Genomic DNA, 16,855 nt, shown 5'->3' with positions numbered 1-16,855 from the left:
ATGGACATGAATTTGAGCAAACTCTGGGAGATGGTGGAAGACTGAGGAGCCTGCAGTCCATGGGTTGCAAAGAGTCAGATACAACTTAGCAACTGAACAACAACATATCTTAAATAGCCTCACCGTTTTATAACATTTTTTTTTGTGATAGAATATACACAGCATAGAACTTACCATTTTAACCCTTGTTAAGTACACCTTTCCATGGCATTAAGTATTTTCATGTTGTTATGCAACCGCCATCTGCCTCCAGAATTTTTTCAACCTCCTTGACTGAAACTCTGTATCCATTAAACACTAACTCTGCATTTCCTCCCCCATTAAGCTCCAGGAAACTACCTTTCTTTCTGTCTGCATGAATTGGATAATCAAAGGCAATGGCACCCCACTCCATTACTCTTGCGTGGAAAATTCCATGGACAGAGGAGTCTGGTAGGCTGCAGTCCATGGGGTCGCTAAAAGTCGGACATGACTGAGCGACTTCACTTTGACGTTTCACTTTCCTGCATTGGAGAAGGAAATGGCAACCCATTCCAGTGTTCTTGCCTGGAGAATCCCAGGGACGGGGGAGCCTGGTGGGCTGCCGTCTATGGGGTCGCAGAGTCGGACACGACTGAAGCGACTTAGCAGCAGCAGCAGCAGAACCTGTTTTTTAATTAAACTCTTTTCCTAAGAGTGTCCTTGTGAAAAATCTTATTTCTAAAAGTATCTCTACATATAGATGAAGTAGATACTATCATGTCTAGTTTATAGCTGGACAAACTAAGTTAACAGAAGTTCAGTGCATAAGAAACAAGTGGCTACTTATCCAAATCTATTCTGCCAGGTCCCCCTTCCCTTTCCCCCTTCTTTGTTTTGGCAAGTCCCAAATTTTGTTCTGCTATTCACAGGCAAGGTATGTTCCCAGGGAAGAGGGTACTTTTAGCCCTAGGAGGAAGTCTAGATGCATTTGAGTCAATCACAGTAATTTCAGTCCCTTTGCCAAAGATTGATATGGGGATTAGCAAGTGATACACTTCAAGCCTATGAGACATGAGAGAATGCTGATGTAAGGATTCTGAAAAGGATTTCTTTGCTTTGACAAATACACAGTTCGTATTTTCTGCTTCTTTATATGGTGGCCATGTGTGAAGCGGTGCCTGGAGCTCAGCAGCCATCTTGCCACCATGAGGAGGGTTAGCCACATCACCCAGATAATACACTGAAGATGGCAGAGGGGAAGATGGAAAGAATCTGGATCCTTTATGATGTGAATGAGCTTCTGAATCAACCAACTTTGGAACTCCCCACCTTTAGTCTTGCTGTTTATGTGAGATCATACATTTCCTTTTTATTTAAACCACTTTTGCATTTTATGTACTTGCAGCCAAAAGCATACTGAGTTTGCTAAGGATTAAAGCTAAATAAGAACCAATGCAGATGACCCAAGTCTCACAAGCTTTTCCACTGGATAATGCTATTGAGGCAGCATTGGTCTTTTTGTTATGAGAGAGCCCATCCTATTGTATTATTTCTGAACTGTTGGCTCTGGGAAAAGATTTCTAGGAAAAAGTACTCCTGAAAAATTGAGTTTGATTTTGAGAAAAGAAAGAGGTGGGGAGATATGGGAGAAGATGGAGAGAGACACAAATAACCGAGTGAAATTTGTGTAGGAAGTTGCAACTGGAAGGAAGGAGAAAAATTTTATCTGGGAATGGTCCTTTGAAATACAATGGTCAGGTGTGGTGAGAGGGATGAGAAAAAGTCAGTCAGTCAGTATAGCTGTAAGAGCCAGGGAGCTTTTCTCTCCAACGAGAAACCCAGGAAATCTCATTTCCTGGGTTTGTGACAAAGTGGAAGATGGTGTGTGACAAAGGGGAAGACAAGGGCGTGATGTGAACATGACTAGGTAAAGGGCTTTGAAATACTGCAACCACAGAAAGCTGACAGAGAACTAACAGAATTACACACTGAGCTGACATCAATGCTCACTTACGGTGAACTTGTGGCCGATTGGACTATTCTTTAGAGTCTACCCAGCAAACTTTCTTTTAGGCATGTGAGCTGGGCATGTGATCCAGGTTTGGATAATCATAGTTCTTCATTCTCCAGGCAACTTCAATCAGTCCAAGTGGGAGGCACATGACTCAGGGAACGGCCAGAGTCCTTCCCTAGAAAATTATATACAGATGCTGAGAAAAACAAGGTGGGTTTTTTTTTTTTTTTTTTTACTACTAGATAAAGAAACAGAGTTGAGCAGAAACAAAAGGCAGAAGAAAAAGAGGGAAGCGACCTTGAGTTCTCTGTGTCAGACCTTAAGGCCTAGGCTCCTATAGCATTTGTTTTACATCTGTGAACTACCCCAGAGTGGCAGATCATTTTCTTCAGAAATGGCCACCAGAATATAGCCCATCCCACGTACTCTAATTACAATGCAGCATTGACACCCCTTCTGTGGAGTGGTGGTGTCTGTATCCCTGCCTTTTGTACCTGGACAGACATTTGTGACCACTTGATCTGAAAATGTATGGTGGAAGTGGTGCTATGTGACTTCTGACACTGAATCATAAAAATGCCATACACTATTGCTTTATTCTCTGGGGACTTCTGACCTTGGAACCCAGGCATCATGCTTGAAGAAGACAGGGGCTACATGAAGAGACCACAGGGTCATGCCAACAGCCCTAGATGAGGTCCCAGCAGACAGCCTCAACCAGAAATGAGACATATCCAGATGAACCCAGGCATTGAGTCACCTTGAGCCTCAGTCTTCCCAACTGAATTTCCAGGCATCGAGGGGCAGGAATGTCACCCCTACGTATCCTATCTGAATTCCTGACCCATACAGTCCATAGAATAATAAAATGATGGTGCTATATCACTAAACTTTGGGATGGTTTGTTACACAGCTACATTTAACAGAAATACTCAGTGTCTTTCTTAACTACGTGAACCAACAAATTCTTTTTGCTTAAGCTAGTTTGAAATGAGTTTCTTTCCTTTGCAACTAAAGGAATCTTGACTCATAAACGCTCTGTGCTCAGTTGCTCAGAAGTGTCTGACTCTTTTGAGACCCTATGGACTGCAACCCACAAGTCTCCTCTGCTCATGGAATTTTCCAGGCAAGAATACTGGATTTCCTACTCCAGGGGATCTTATTCTTTACCACTAGTGCCACCTGGGAAGCCCCCATAAACCCTCTGTGCTAAGTCACTTCAGTTGTGTCTGACTCTTTTGCAACCCTATGGACTGTAGTCTGCCAGGCTCCTCTGTCCATGGGATTTCCAGGCAAGAATACTCTGGAGTGGGTTGCCATTTCCTTCTCCAGGGGATCTTCCCGAGCCAGGGATTAAACCTGGGTCTTTTATGTCTCTGGCATTGGCAGGCGGGTTCTTTGCCGCTAGGGCCACCTGGGAAGCCTCTGTGCTGTGCTTAGTCGCTTAGCCATGCCCAACGCTGCGACCCCATGGGCTGTAGCCCGCCAGGCTCCTCTGTCCCTGGGGATTCTAGAGGCAAGAATACTGGAGTGGGTTGCCATGACCTCCTCCAGGTGATCTTCCCAACCCAGGGATCAAACCGAGGTCTCCCACATTGCAGGCAGATTCTTTACCAGCCGAGCTACCAAGGAAGCTCAGGAAGCCTCCAGTCTCGGAATTATCCATTCTTGCAAATCAGTTACTCAGTTTACATTAAAAAAAAAGAAAAAGGTGGTTTTTCACATGGTCTTCACAGAAAAAAAGTACAGAAAATAGTGAAAAAGAAAGAAGAGTCAGAATTAGCGCAGAGGCCTAAAAAAGGGGAAAGAGGTCCTCTTTCTGTTTTCTTCAATCCATGATTTCATGGGACATAAATCATGTCATCTTTCTACTTAGGATTGGGTGCTAGCCATTGATTTACTGAGTGACTTTTGACAGTCATTGTTACCTTGCTGGGTCTATTTCCTTTTTCAAAGGGTGATAGTGGAGGGAGCTAGTTCTTTAACAGCAAAATGAGGAAACAGGGCTAGATGTGGTATTTGTTAGCATTCTTAATAATAGCCCGGTGCTAAGCGTTATGTTAGGTGTTTCCCATGTATTCCCATCTGCTCCCCACCATGCCGCTAGGCAGCAGATATTATTAGCCACTTTACAGTCCTTTCCTTAACTAACACGCTATCCACCCTGTTGAACTTCTTCTCTAGTGCCTCTCACTATGATACACTCTGAGGGCGTGACAAGTCACATGGGACAAGTTCCTCATTTTTAAGAAGCTTATGTTCAGATTGGAAAGGTAAAGCTAAACTAGGTAATAAATTGTTACAATCTAAACTGACCATAGATGCAACAGGAGTTACATTTATTACCTATCATCATGTAACAGGTTACCACAAATTCAGCGGTTTAAGACAACACACATAATCTCACAAGTTTTGTGATCCAGGAGTCTGGGTTCAGCTTAGCTGAGTTCTCTTTAGGGTCTCACAAGCCTGCAACAAGTCATTGGCTGGGTTATGTTCCCCGAGTTGAAGTCAGGATCTTCCTCCAAGCTCATGAGGTGGTTGTAACAGTTTCTTGCAGATTTAGGACTGAGGGTCCTCTTTTCTTGCTGTCCACCGGGGGCAACTCTCAGATCTTAGAGGCTCCTGAAGTTCCCTCCCACGAGCCTTTTCCACAGGCGTTCACAACATGGCAGAGTTCTTCTTCAGGGCCAGCAAGAGACTCTCACTCCAGTCAGCAACAAAGGAGTGTTATATAATGTGTCTGTAACCATGGGAGTGACACATCATTATCTGCACCATGTTCTACTGCCTAGAAGCAAGTCACAGGTCCCACCCACACTCAAGGCGAGGGAATTACACAAGTATGTGACTCACTGAGGGGGTGATGGGGTCATGGAAAGGTGTATTTGCTGCAGGAATTTAAAAGAGAGAGAGGGGTCAGAGTAAACTGGAATCCTCAGGGGAGGTTTTACGGAGGGACTTGGGCTACAGGTTGAAGGATGAGTAGAACTTAGACCAGCAAAGAGGGGAAGAGAAGAGGCAGGCCATCAGGGACCAAAGAATTATATGAGTGATGGTGTGGAGGTGGGGTTCTCCTCACAGTACACAGAAAGCTAACGGAAACCTGCTGACTTTGTACATCACAAAGGATAGGAAGAACTCTTTTTTTTTTTTTTTTTTTTTTAGCCAAAAAGGAAGCTGGATAATGGAGAGTCCTGGCCTTGGTGTCAGAAATTTGGGTTCCAGATTCAGTTTTGCTATTAACTAGCTGCAAGGAGATCCAACCAGTCCATTCTAAAGGAGATCGGTCCTGGGTATTCTTTGGAAGGAATGATACTAAAGCTGAAACTCCCGTATTTTGGCCATCTGATATGAAGAGTTGACTCATTGGAAAAGACTCTGATGCTGGGAGGGATTGGGGGCAGGAGGAAAAGGGACGACAGAGGATGAGATGCCTGGATGGCATCACCGACTCGATGGGCGTGAGTTTGAGTGAACTCCGGCAGTTGGTGATGGACAGGGAGGCCTGGAGTGCTGCAGTTCATGGGGTTGCAAAGAGTCGGACACGACTGAACAACTGAACTGAACTGAACTGAACTGAGCAGTGTGATTGGGGTCTGCTGGTTATCCAAGTCTAGTTTCTCAAAAACGCTTTTATTTACCTGGTCATTGTGAGGACTAACCACGCTCTTGGCTAGGTGCTCTGCAAATTATCCTATTTCCAAAGGTAGCTTCATCAACTTTCACGTCCCTGCTCTCTCTGGGTCCCCCAACTCTCTGACTCCTCTTTCTCAGTCTTTCCCCCAATCTCCTTCCTCTTAAAGTCTCCTAAATTTGAAGAGGGAGAGGATTCTCTGGGCTCTGACCTTGTCCCTTCTCTCACTCACTACCACTCTGCCTTGGGACCCTCAGGAGCCCCACCCAGGACTGATGGCTCCCAAATCTATGCTCCAGCCCAGACCCTTTCCCCCAATGCCAGACTCATGAATCCAACCAGTAACTGATCAATTCTTCTTGGGTCTCCTGCAGGCCCCTCAAATCCAACATACCCCAAACTGAATTCATTATCTTTCCGCCCAAACTTTTTCCTCTTCCGTTTCATGCCTGCTCTTAAAGAATCCCGCTGGCAAGTCATCATTCTTTCTTCCCCCACCCACCTAAGAGCCAAATGGTCACCAAGTCCTTTTTCTTTAGCTTTTCTCCCCTCCATCACCACTGCCCTAGCTCGAGTCTCATCAATTGTCACCTGAATCACTGCAGTCGCTTCTTAACTGATCTATCTCATTCTATCTCCACACTGCACAGAATGAACCTTCTGAAGCACAGATCTGATGATACTGCTGCTCAGCTCAAAAGCATTCAGAGGCCCCCAAGTACTTTGGAATGACATCCAAACTCCTGGGCACCCTCTTCAGTATCTGCAACCCTCCCGGATCTGATTCTTGCCCACTTCTCCTGTCTCCTCTGTGCCCACTTCCTCCCTGTCACTTCTGCTCTAGCTTGCAGTTCTCACATTGTTCCATGTTCTTACAAATCTCTGTGTGTCCTGCCATATTTAAAATGGATAACTTTCCAGCAGTGACAACCTCATGAGAACATGCCTCTTGCAAAGAGTCTTCTTCATCCCTCTCCAGAAGAGGAGAAGAAGAAACACAAGAAGAAGCACCTGGTGCAGAGCCCCAATTCCTACTTCATGGATGTAAAATGCCTTGGATGCTATAAAATCACCACCGTCTTTAGCCATGCACAAACAGTAGTAGTTTTGTGTGTTGGCTACTCTACTGTCCTCTGCCAGCCTGCAGGAGAAAAAAGCAAGGCTTACAGAAGGATGCTCCTTCAGACGGAAGCAGCACTAAAAGTACCCTGTATCAAGACGAACGGGAAACCATCCCAATAAACACGTTTTGGATACATCCCGTCTCTTGTCTTGTTTTACTGCTAGGAAGCTCTTACCTCACATATTCAGGGGCAACCAGTAGAGTGGACTCTAGAGTCACTCTAGAGTCTGGGGCAAGTAAGTGGCCAAGTACTTAAAAAGTCCATTTGGGACATTGCTATCCCTAGGTTCATGGAGTAAATCTGCAGAGCTTGATTAAAAACTGGAATAGTATGTAAATGGGGTATTTCCTTTCACTTTTCTGTTTTCCTAGAATTAAGAACTGACAGTTGATACTTAAAACGCAATCCAGCACGCCACTTTAATATAAAACAGCTTAGAATGCTTTATTTACAGTTCTCAGAAGCCTTGCTTGAAGGTGTGTGAGTGTAGAGGTTCCTGCTAGGCACCTGATCTGGGGCTAGAAATCTCCTATAGTTAAAGACTTGTCCAGGCAGAAGTTAGTGTCTTATACTCCACAGCCAGTGTTGCAGCTGATTCTGAGCTTGTGGGGGTTGTGGACTCATGAAAGGAGGGGGAGAACGTGTGGATGTGTAAGAACCTAGAAGTAAAGGAGGAAAGGAAAGAGAAGGTGAATAGAGGTGAATGAGGGTGATACCTGAACTTTTCGAGATACAGATGATGTTCATTACCTGACTGTGTACCTAGAGTTGGTACATAAACAACCGAAACTGTCTGCATCTTGTTCAGGAAGGCATTGTATGCTGGAAAAAGAATAAGGGAGATGGCAAGAAGGAGATCTATTTTCACTGGAGTAAGGCTTTAAGGGTCAAGTCCGTTCTTAAGTATTGCTATAAAAAAGTAATGCTTCAAATTAAATAACACTATATATTTAACAGGAAATTTTTATTCAGTGATTTTTTAGAGGTATTCCAACTTTTGTCGGAAAGATGGGAAATGCACGTGTAGGTAATGGTATGTGCTGTGTTGCCTGAATCATCTCTCACTATGCATTTGAGCAAAACTAGCTATAATCTAAAGTTTAGCAGTGATTTCCACTTCTGAGTGGTATCTGTTTGCTGCATGCAGTTTATTGCTTCTCAGTAAGTTGGTCAGGATCTTTGGTCCACCAGGTGACTAAGGGTAGGGAGGCTACGTCAGTTTCAATTGCATGTCCCAAATTAGATGTGATAAATGGTTAATTTTCCTCTTCATTTAGTTTGTGAAATAAAATGAAGGCAGTTTCCAAGTTTAAAGTCCACAGAGCTGAATATAAGGACTCCTTACTTAGAAAGAGGAAAGCTGTTGATGCCAACACCACAGAGAGGGTAAAGAGGAGAATCTGGTAAGAACCTGCGAACTTCTGGAGAATACCTGAACCATCACATTGATCTACGCATTGGCAGAATAAAAGAAGATAGTTTTTTGATATATCCAGGACAGATGTTGCATTTAAAAATTGTGTGATCCTGAGATGTCTAGCTGAAACACTCAAAACTTAGCCCTTTGGGAAATTCTTTTTGTTTTTTACCAGAGAAAAAGTGGTGAACTATACTTGGTGCCTCTACATTTTTGGCTTTTTACCACTCTAATGTAACAAACTACAATTCTTGAGCCTTTCTTTTCAACTTGCAAAGTAATGTTTAAATTCTCTGCCGCTGTAAAATGCCTGTTATCTCTCCTATGTACTTTAACTCCCAGGTGACATCCTTCAACTTTTAATCCCTCTAATCTGGAACAATGACCTCTTAAATCCAGGAGCCACTTGTCCTTTTTTATTCAGCTGTCATTTCTAGGGAACATAATTTTGTCCTCAATAAAACTTCAGACTTATGCCTTTGGAAGTAAAAAAAATAATAATAAAAAATAAAATATAAAATGGATAGCTGTCAAGGACAGCACATGGAACTCTGCTCAGTGTTGTGTGGTGGCCTGGATGGGAGGAAAGTTTGGGGAAGAATGGATACATGTGTATGTATGGCTGAGTCCCTTTGATGTTCACCTAAAACTGTCACAATATCATTAATCAGTTACACACCATACAAAATAAAAAGCTGAAAAAAACTCTCTCTGCCTTGGCAGAATGCCCTTCCACCTCTACCCTTCCCTGCCTGGCTAACTCCTCTACGATCAGTCAGCCGTTCCGTGTGGAAGCCCTCTCCGGTGTGCACTCTGAGCAGCTGGCGCAGCCTCTGTCACAGCTCTCATTGCTCAGGAGTGCCAAGGCTTGTACTGTAATCACTTTTTCTTTTGCTGTCTCTCTTGCTAGATTCTTGAGAGTGGTAATGGTGTCTTATTTTATTTTCCGATTTTGATGCTCTGATCACCTTTTCTTCCAATCTGATCCTTCGAAGTATTTTCTGTATTTATTTTGTGAACAGGCAACACATTCATCTATCTAAAAGAACTTACAAAATGGCATATAGTGACATGTCTCCCACTCCTGTCCTCCCTGCTCCCCGCAGTTGTCCGGTCCCCTTTCCCAGAGGCGATCAATGTTATTGGTTTCTTGTGAATGTGTGTGTGTGGGCTCAGTCTTGTCTGACTCTTTGCGACCCATGGACTGTAGCCTGTCAGGCTCCTCTGTCCATGGAATTTTCCAGGCAAGAATACTGGAGTGGTTTGCCATTTCCTACTCCAGGGGATATTCCCAATCCAGGGATTGAACCTGAGTTTCCTGCATCTCCTGAATTGGCAGGCGGATTCTTTACTACTGTGCCACCTGGGAAGACCTTCTTGTGAATACTTCCAGAGATATAAACATATCTATCATTTCACACGCTAGTAAAGTAATGCTCAAAATTCTCCAAGCCAGGCTTCAGCAATACGTGAACCGTGAACTTCCTGATGTTCAAGCTGGTTTGAGAAAAGGCAGAGGAACCAGAGATCACATTGCCAACATCCGCTGGATCATGGAAAAAGCAAGAGAGTTCCAGAAAAACATCTATTTCTGCTTTATTGACTGTGCCAAAGCCTTTGACTGTGTGGATCACAATAAACTGTGGAAAATTCTGAAAGAGATGGGAATACCAGACCACCTGACCTGCCTCTTGAGAAATCTGTATGCAGGTCAGAAAGCAACAGTTAGAACTGGACATGGAACAATAGACTGGTTCCAAATAGGAAAAGGAGTACGTCAAGGCTGTATATTGTCACCCTGCTTATTTAACTTATATGCAGAGTACATCATGAGAAACGCTGGACTGGAAGAAACACAAGCTGGAATCAAGATTGCCGGGAGAAATATCAATAACCTCAGATATGCAGATGACACCACCCTTATGGCAGAAAGTGAAGAGGAACTCAAAAGCCTCTTGATGAAAGTGAAAGTGGAGAGTGAAAAGGTTGGCCTAAAGCTCAACATTCAGAAAATGAAGATCATGGCATCCGGTCCCATCACTTCATGGGAAATAGATGGGGAAACAGTGGAAACAGTGTCAGACTCTATTTTTGGGGGCTCCAAAATCACTGCAGATGGTGACTGCAGCCATGAAATTAAAAGACGCTTACTCCTTGGAAGGAAAGTTATGACCAACCTAGATAAGGTATTGAAAAGCAGAGACATTACTTTGCCAACAAAGGTCCATCTAGTCAAGGCTATGGTTCTTCCTGTGGTCATGTATGGATGTGAGAGTTGGACTGTGAAGAAGGCTGAGCGCCGAAGAATTGATGTTTTTGAACTGTGGTGTTGGAGAAGACTCTTGAGAGTCCCTTGGACTGCAAGGAGATCCAACCAGTCCATTCTGAAGGAGATCAGCCCTGGGATTTCTTTGGAAGGAATGATGCTAAAGCTGAAACTCCAGTACTTTGGCCACCTCATTCAAAGAGTTGACTCATTGGAAAAGACTCTGATGCTGGGAGGGATTGGGGGCAGGAGGAGAAGGGGACAACAGAGGATGAGATGGCTGGATGGCATCACTGACTCGATGGATGTGAGTCTGGGTGAACTCTGGGAGTTGGTGATGGACAGGGAGGCCTGGCATGCTGTGATTCATGGGGTCGCAAAGGGTCGGACAACACTGAGCGACCGAACTGAACTGAACTGATGGTTCCCTTTTATGCAGAAGTGGTATCATACTCTACAGACTGCACCTTTTCATTTAATTGTGTCTAGTGTCCATGAGGTCATTCCTCTTTGGTAAAGAACTTCCTTATTCTTTACTTACAGTTTTTCAGTTTTTCATTGTGGCTGTATCTTAACCAATGAACATTATTTCCTAGCTTTTGTGAAGACAAACAATACTGCAGTGACTAACTTCACAAAAATGTCATTTCACACATGTGCAAGTGTGACAGTAGAATGAACTTCTGTAAGTGGAACCAACAGATCAAGGAGCATGCACATTTGTAGGTTTGATCATGTCATATTGCCTTCATGGAGTTTGTAGATACCATGTTTGGATCCCTAGCCACTATTACAGAGTGTAAAGCAGATAGGCATTCAGTATATCTTTGACAAATACACAAATGAAGAAAAAAAAAAAGCCCAGCTCTTTTAGTGCAAGTTCTCTTTTCCTTTCTCTGATGCCTTGCTTTGTTGGATAAATTTCTTCCCATCCAGTGCTCTGTTCAAACCAAATGATTCATGTTCAATCTAAATGCCATTATTATTTTGGAGCAAAATTCTCATTCCAACTTCTATTCATTTCCATATTTATTTAACTATTCAAGACCCCTCTTCATTAGCTTGGTTATAAAATATGGCACATTAATTTTATGTTATAATACAATAACTTTGAGTCCTCATCCCACATTTTAATAAGATATCTTAGTTATTCTACTGGGGTTGTTTTTTTGGCTGCATCTCTTGGCTTGTGGGATCTTAGTTCCCTGACCAGGGACTGAACCAGTACCCTCAGCAGTGAAAGCAGAGTCATCAGGGAATTCCCTATTCTACTGCTTTTCTCCCGGGTGCGCTTATATAGTCCATAAATTCTTTGGAGGGGTTGCTTGTTGCTTTTACAAGTCATCAAACCTCTGTAAATTAACTTTTATTCTCTTCTAACTATGTATCCCTGTTGTTTTTCCTAGATTCATAGCTTGTTAGCTGTGTGAGCTCTCTATGCCTGTTTACTTAATCTATGAAATACAGAACATTAAAGAGTTGTAAGCACTAAATGAAATTATAAAGTATTTAGTGTTGAGTGCTTAGTGTCTGGCACATAGTAATGTGGAGAGAGACAATCCTTCACGGGTTTTTTATGCTTTTTACCCACCTTCCTGGGGCGTCGCAGGTGGCACATTAGTAAAGAATCTGCAAGAGACGTGGGTTTGATCCCTGGAGTAGGAAATGGCAACCTGTTCCAGTATTCTTGCCTGAAAATTTCCATGGTCAGAGGAGCTTGGCAGACTACAGTCCATAAGGTTGCAATAAGTCAGAAACAACTGAGCATGCACATACCCAAATCCACCTTCCTGCATATGACAAGAATGCAAGGCCCTGACCATTTTTTACCAGGGTCATTTCTCAGGGTTATGTTTACAGTGAGCAGACGTGAGGAACGAAATAAGCTCTCCCTCCAGGATAAAGAATACATTTGTTTACTACTCCCTACAGAATAGTGTAGGTTCCCCAAGATCACTGTTCCTCAACTGTGGAGTTTAAATCCACCAAGTGCACAGCATTCATCTGAGCCTTCATGTTATCCTCGTGGCACTTGGTGGGGCAAGAGGAATTAATACAAAGGGGCTGAAGTTGTTGCTCCTGTCATGAATAAAATTCCTTTGTCTCTGACCCAGGAATCTTGGATCTTTTTTCAGCATTCATGAAACTAACAGGCTTATTAGCTTGCCAGACTTGAGCAGTAAGTGCTTAAGCAAGCTATTTTTCATATTTTTGTTCTTGTTCTTCTTACTTGGCTTGCCAGGCATTCTGCACAATATTTATAAGCTTGTGTTTGTGTTTCTAAGCCAAAAAACATCAATTACTGCTATTTGCAAAGAACACTACTGTGCTGTTGGGGGAAACAAAATGAATTTGAAATAAAGGTAACTTCAAAATCATTGCTCAATACTACGTTATCATTTATATATGAAATCTAAGACATAAAACACAGTAATGAATATAATAAAAAAGGAACAGATTCTTAAAAGAAAGAAAGAAAGAAACAAATAAACTCTCAGATACAGAAAACAAACTAGTGTTACCAGTGTGGAGAGGGAAGGTAGGAGGAGCGTGATAGGGGTTGGGAATTAAGAGGTACAAACTACTGGGTATAAAATAAGTAAGTTACAAGGATATATTGAGCAGCACTGGGAACATAGCCAATATTTTATAATAACTATAAATGGAGTATAATCTTTAAAACTTGTGAATCACTATGTTGTATCCCTGAAACTTACATAATATTGTAAATCACTATATTTCAGTAAGAAAAAAAAATGAACATTTTAAAACTAAAAAAAAAACCCAGAAAACAAAATCACTACTCAATTGAAATTATTACTTGGCCACTCTAATATCCAGGTCTAAATTACCGAGACTATAGTTTCCTCTCGGAGAAGGTGATGGCACCCCACTCCAGTACTCTTGCCTGGAAAATCCCATGGACAGAGGAGCCTGGTAGGCTGCAGTCCATGGGGTCGCTAAGAGTTGGAAACGACTGAGTGACTTCACTTTCACTTTTCACTTCCATGCATTGGAGAAGGAAATGGCAACCCACTCCAGTGTTCTTGCCTGGAGAATCCCAGGGATGGGGTAGCCTGGTGGGCTGCCGTCAATGGGGTCGCACAGAGTCAGACACGACTGAAGCGACTTAGCAGCATAGTTTCCTCTACCTAAGCTTTTTACATAGATGGGGCACTCTGGGTTGAGAAGATCCTCTGGAAAAGGATATGACAACCTGCTGCAGTATTCTTGCCTGGAAAATTCCAAGGATAGAGGAGTCTGGAGTGCTATAGTCCATGGGGCCCCACAGAGTCAGACACAACAGTTCTTATGTAGTTGCAATATAAGAAAAGAACGTTGCACAAAAATAACTGGGCTTTAGTTCCTGTTACTTAATAGCTGGATGACTTTAGTTCAGTTTCCTCATTCATGACCCAGTTGTCTCACAAGATAGTTGGGAGTCCTGAAATACAATAATGTATGTAGGGACTTCCCTGGCAGTGCAGTGGTTAAGACTCCTGCACTTCCACTGCAAGAGGCACGGGTTCCATCCCTGGTAGGGGAACTAAGATTCTGTATGCTGGCAGGCAGGACTTAGGGAAAAAAAGAAAGTAATAACAATGATGTATGTAGACACAAAATATTGAGCAAACGAGTTATAATTTAACACTGTGTTGAATCACAAATGTCAAATCTGTCCTAATAGAATTATTTTTAGAAGTTATGAAATGAAAAGAAAATTAAATTTGCCCCGCACCAAAAGATTAATCTGTCACCTACATTCTAGGCCGGATTAGGGACTCCTGGTCCAACAGCATAAAACGAGCATAAAAGACGAACTACAACCCCCAGCAGGCTTTGCGCCCCGAATTGCGTCGAATAACCTCAGCTCCGGCCCGGGCCCAGCCCTCTCCCCTCCCCCACCAACCAGAAACTACATCTCCCAGGAGGCTTCAAGGCGTCTAACCGTCCTCTTTTTCCCCCGCCCCCTGTCTCCCCTTAATCCGCGCCGGTAGCTCTGTGGCCGACTAGGGTCCCGCGGTCAGCGGAGCGGGCGCGCGCGCCGGGGGTCGCGCGGCGGCTCAGAAGGGCGAGTACGCGCGGAGGGAGTGGAGGTGTAGGGCGGTGGGAGTACGGCTTGCTAGCTCGCAAGATGGCGGACGAGGACGGGGAAGGGATTCACCCCGCAGCCCCTCACAGGAACGGAGGTGGCGGCGGCGGCGGGGGGTCTGGGCTCCACTGCGCCGGGAACGGCGGCGGGGGAGGCGGCGGCCCGCGGGTCGTGCGCATCGTCAAGTCCGAGTCCGGCTACGGCTTCAACGTGCGGGGCCAAGTGAGCGAGGGCGGGCAACTGCGGAGCATCAACGGAGAGCTGTACGCGCCGCTGCAGCATGTGAGCGCCGTGCTGCCCGGGGGGGCAGCCGACCGGGCCGGGGTGCGCAAGGGAGACCGCATTCTGGAGGTGTGAGTATTGGGGCTGCCCGCTGTCTCACCCCGCCCCCTCCCCTCCGTCTGTCCCTGCCTTTCTCCTCTAACCCTGTCACCCTCAGGCCGCACCTCCCTGCAACCCCCGAACCTGCCCTCTGGTCCCCTGCCCCTCCACGGAGGTTGGCCCTTTTACCTCCCCACACCCTGGGTTTCTGGGACCCCCACCTCCCTCCCTGTAATCTCCCAGCGTCCCTCCTGCTGTTACCCCTGCCCCCATTGCTTTGGCTTCTGTTCTGCCCCGCTTGCCTTCCCCCTCGGCATGCTGCCGCCTTCTCCGCTTTCCTCTAGTTGAACCTCTTTCTGCTTCTGACTGACAGCGTCTCTTTTTCTGACCCAGCCACTGTGTGTCCCACCGCCCCCAGTTCTCATCTTGAACATCATAGTTTCTTGCTCTCTACCACTCCTTTCAGCCCCCGTGGACCGTCCCTTCTGTCCTCTAGACCAAAGAGGCAGGACCTTTGGTCTGCTCCTACTTTTCTCCGAAAACATATCCCTCCACGCTGCACTTCCTTTTCTTCCCTTAGTTACCCTCTCCTTATGGTTAAGCACTCGCTGTATTTTTGTATCCTACCGTGTGTCCCCTCTTTTTTTGTGTTCATACTCCAAGAATACCTTCTTCTCTGACCCTTGGGTTTTTTTGCTGGTGGTGGTGGCGGCGGCGTCGTCTTTGACACGATGGTTTCTCTTCACAGTAGTCCCTACATCACATCAGGATTTTGAGTCTAGTGTTCCATCACACCTGAGAGCACACCTGTTTTGGCCCTCGTCTTTACTCCTGCACGGTACTCATACTTCTTTTGAGTCAGAGCTTTATGGTAGAACTCTCCCTAGCTGGTACTTCCCCCAAACTACGGCCCTTTTTGGGTCTTTGACCTCCGCACTTTTACAGGGCATGCCGTTTTCATTCTCTGCTGTATTCCCTTGTTATCTCATGCTTTATATTTATCTTAGTCTTTCTCTCCTCTGGGTTGCTTTCCCTTTTTTCTCTTTTTAGGCTCCTTCTGCTGTTGCAGCCCTTCCTCTTTCCTCGCTGCAACCCCTCCCCCTTCGTATTCCTTCATCCTTACTTCCTCACTGCATCCTTTAAAACTCTGGCGGGATGCTGCCCTGTTTTGCGTTTTCTTTGCAGACCTCCTCCACTCCTTTAATCCAGCTGTTACATTTGTGTTTTTATACTTTGTATTAAAATTTTTATAGTTCTTGCTGATACACTGGTAGATGGTGTATACGCTGTCTCTCCATTCTCCTCAGCAGTCTTCAATCTTGCTGACTCTGCCTTGTATATTCCTTTTTTCCCATACTTCTGTTCTTCCTTTCAGAGTTTAGATTTGTCCTCATGAATCTTCCTCTTTTCTTTTTTTTTGGACCTTGCTTTGCTCTTTGCAGGATCTCCGTCCCCCCTCCCCAAACGGAATTGAAAGCTCAGAGTCCTAACCACTGGACCGCGAGGGAATTCCCTCTTTCTCATTTTTATAAATGTTATTTTAACTATAATTTCCCTAACCTTCAGCCTCTTCTCTAGTAGAACAGTAGGTTTGATCAAAGCTTCAAGGGAATAATGTTTTGAAGGACCTGTAGAGGGTCTGTCCTTTTTTATTCAGCTCAGGCCTCTTACCCTTAGCCTTGACATTCTTACTCTGTGGTATCCCTTCATTGTTTCCTCTTACCTTACACTTCAAGAAAGAGTAGCTCACCAAAGTAAGTGTTTGAAGCTATTATACCTTTCCTCTGTCCTTTTTGTAATTGGATGAGTTATTTTTCTGTTAATGTCCTACAGTCTTTCCTGGTTTCTCTCTGGCAAAATATTCTTAATCTTTTGAGGTTTTATTCTCAACCTTTTGTTTTATACCTGGGCACCTAATTCTTTGTTTTTTTCCTAGATAACTCAAAATCTGTGACTGACATTTCCTTCTGGTAGAAGCTCTTGGAATTGTCATTTCCCTTTCCTTTTCAAAGTTAATTTTGG

General features: G+C 44.3%; 1 protein-coding gene and 1 pseudogene across 2 annotated transcripts in view; both read left to right on the top strand.

Annotated features, from left to right (window-relative positions):
* Positions 1-6,554: 6,554 nt before the first annotated feature.
* Positions 6,555-6,813, top strand: LOC102275611 (small ribosomal subunit protein eS27-like; annotated as a pseudogene).
* A 7,536-nt stretch (positions 6,814-14,349) lies between these two features.
* The window catches only part of SNX27 (sorting nexin 27), a 79,694-nt gene continuing 77,188 nt past the window's right edge, over positions 14,350-16,855 (top strand). The window contains exon 1 of one of the 2 annotated variants that reach the window (XM_070367083.1): positions 14,350-14,865. In XM_070367083.1, coding sequence (XP_070223184.1) covers positions 14,555-14,865 — 311 coding nt within the window. In that variant the 5' untranslated portion in view covers positions 14,350-14,554. The remainder of the gene's footprint in view (positions 14,866-16,855) is intronic. The other variant, XM_070367082.1, reaches the window with a different exon arrangement.

This window comes from Bos mutus, chromosome 3, assembly GCF_027580195.1.
Source record: "Bos mutus isolate GX-2022 chromosome 3, NWIPB_WYAK_1.1, whole genome shotgun sequence".
Classification (NCBI taxonomy): domain Eukaryota; kingdom Metazoa; phylum Chordata; class Mammalia; order Artiodactyla; family Bovidae; genus Bos; species Bos mutus.
This window is presented reverse-complemented; position numbering and strand designations above follow the sequence as displayed.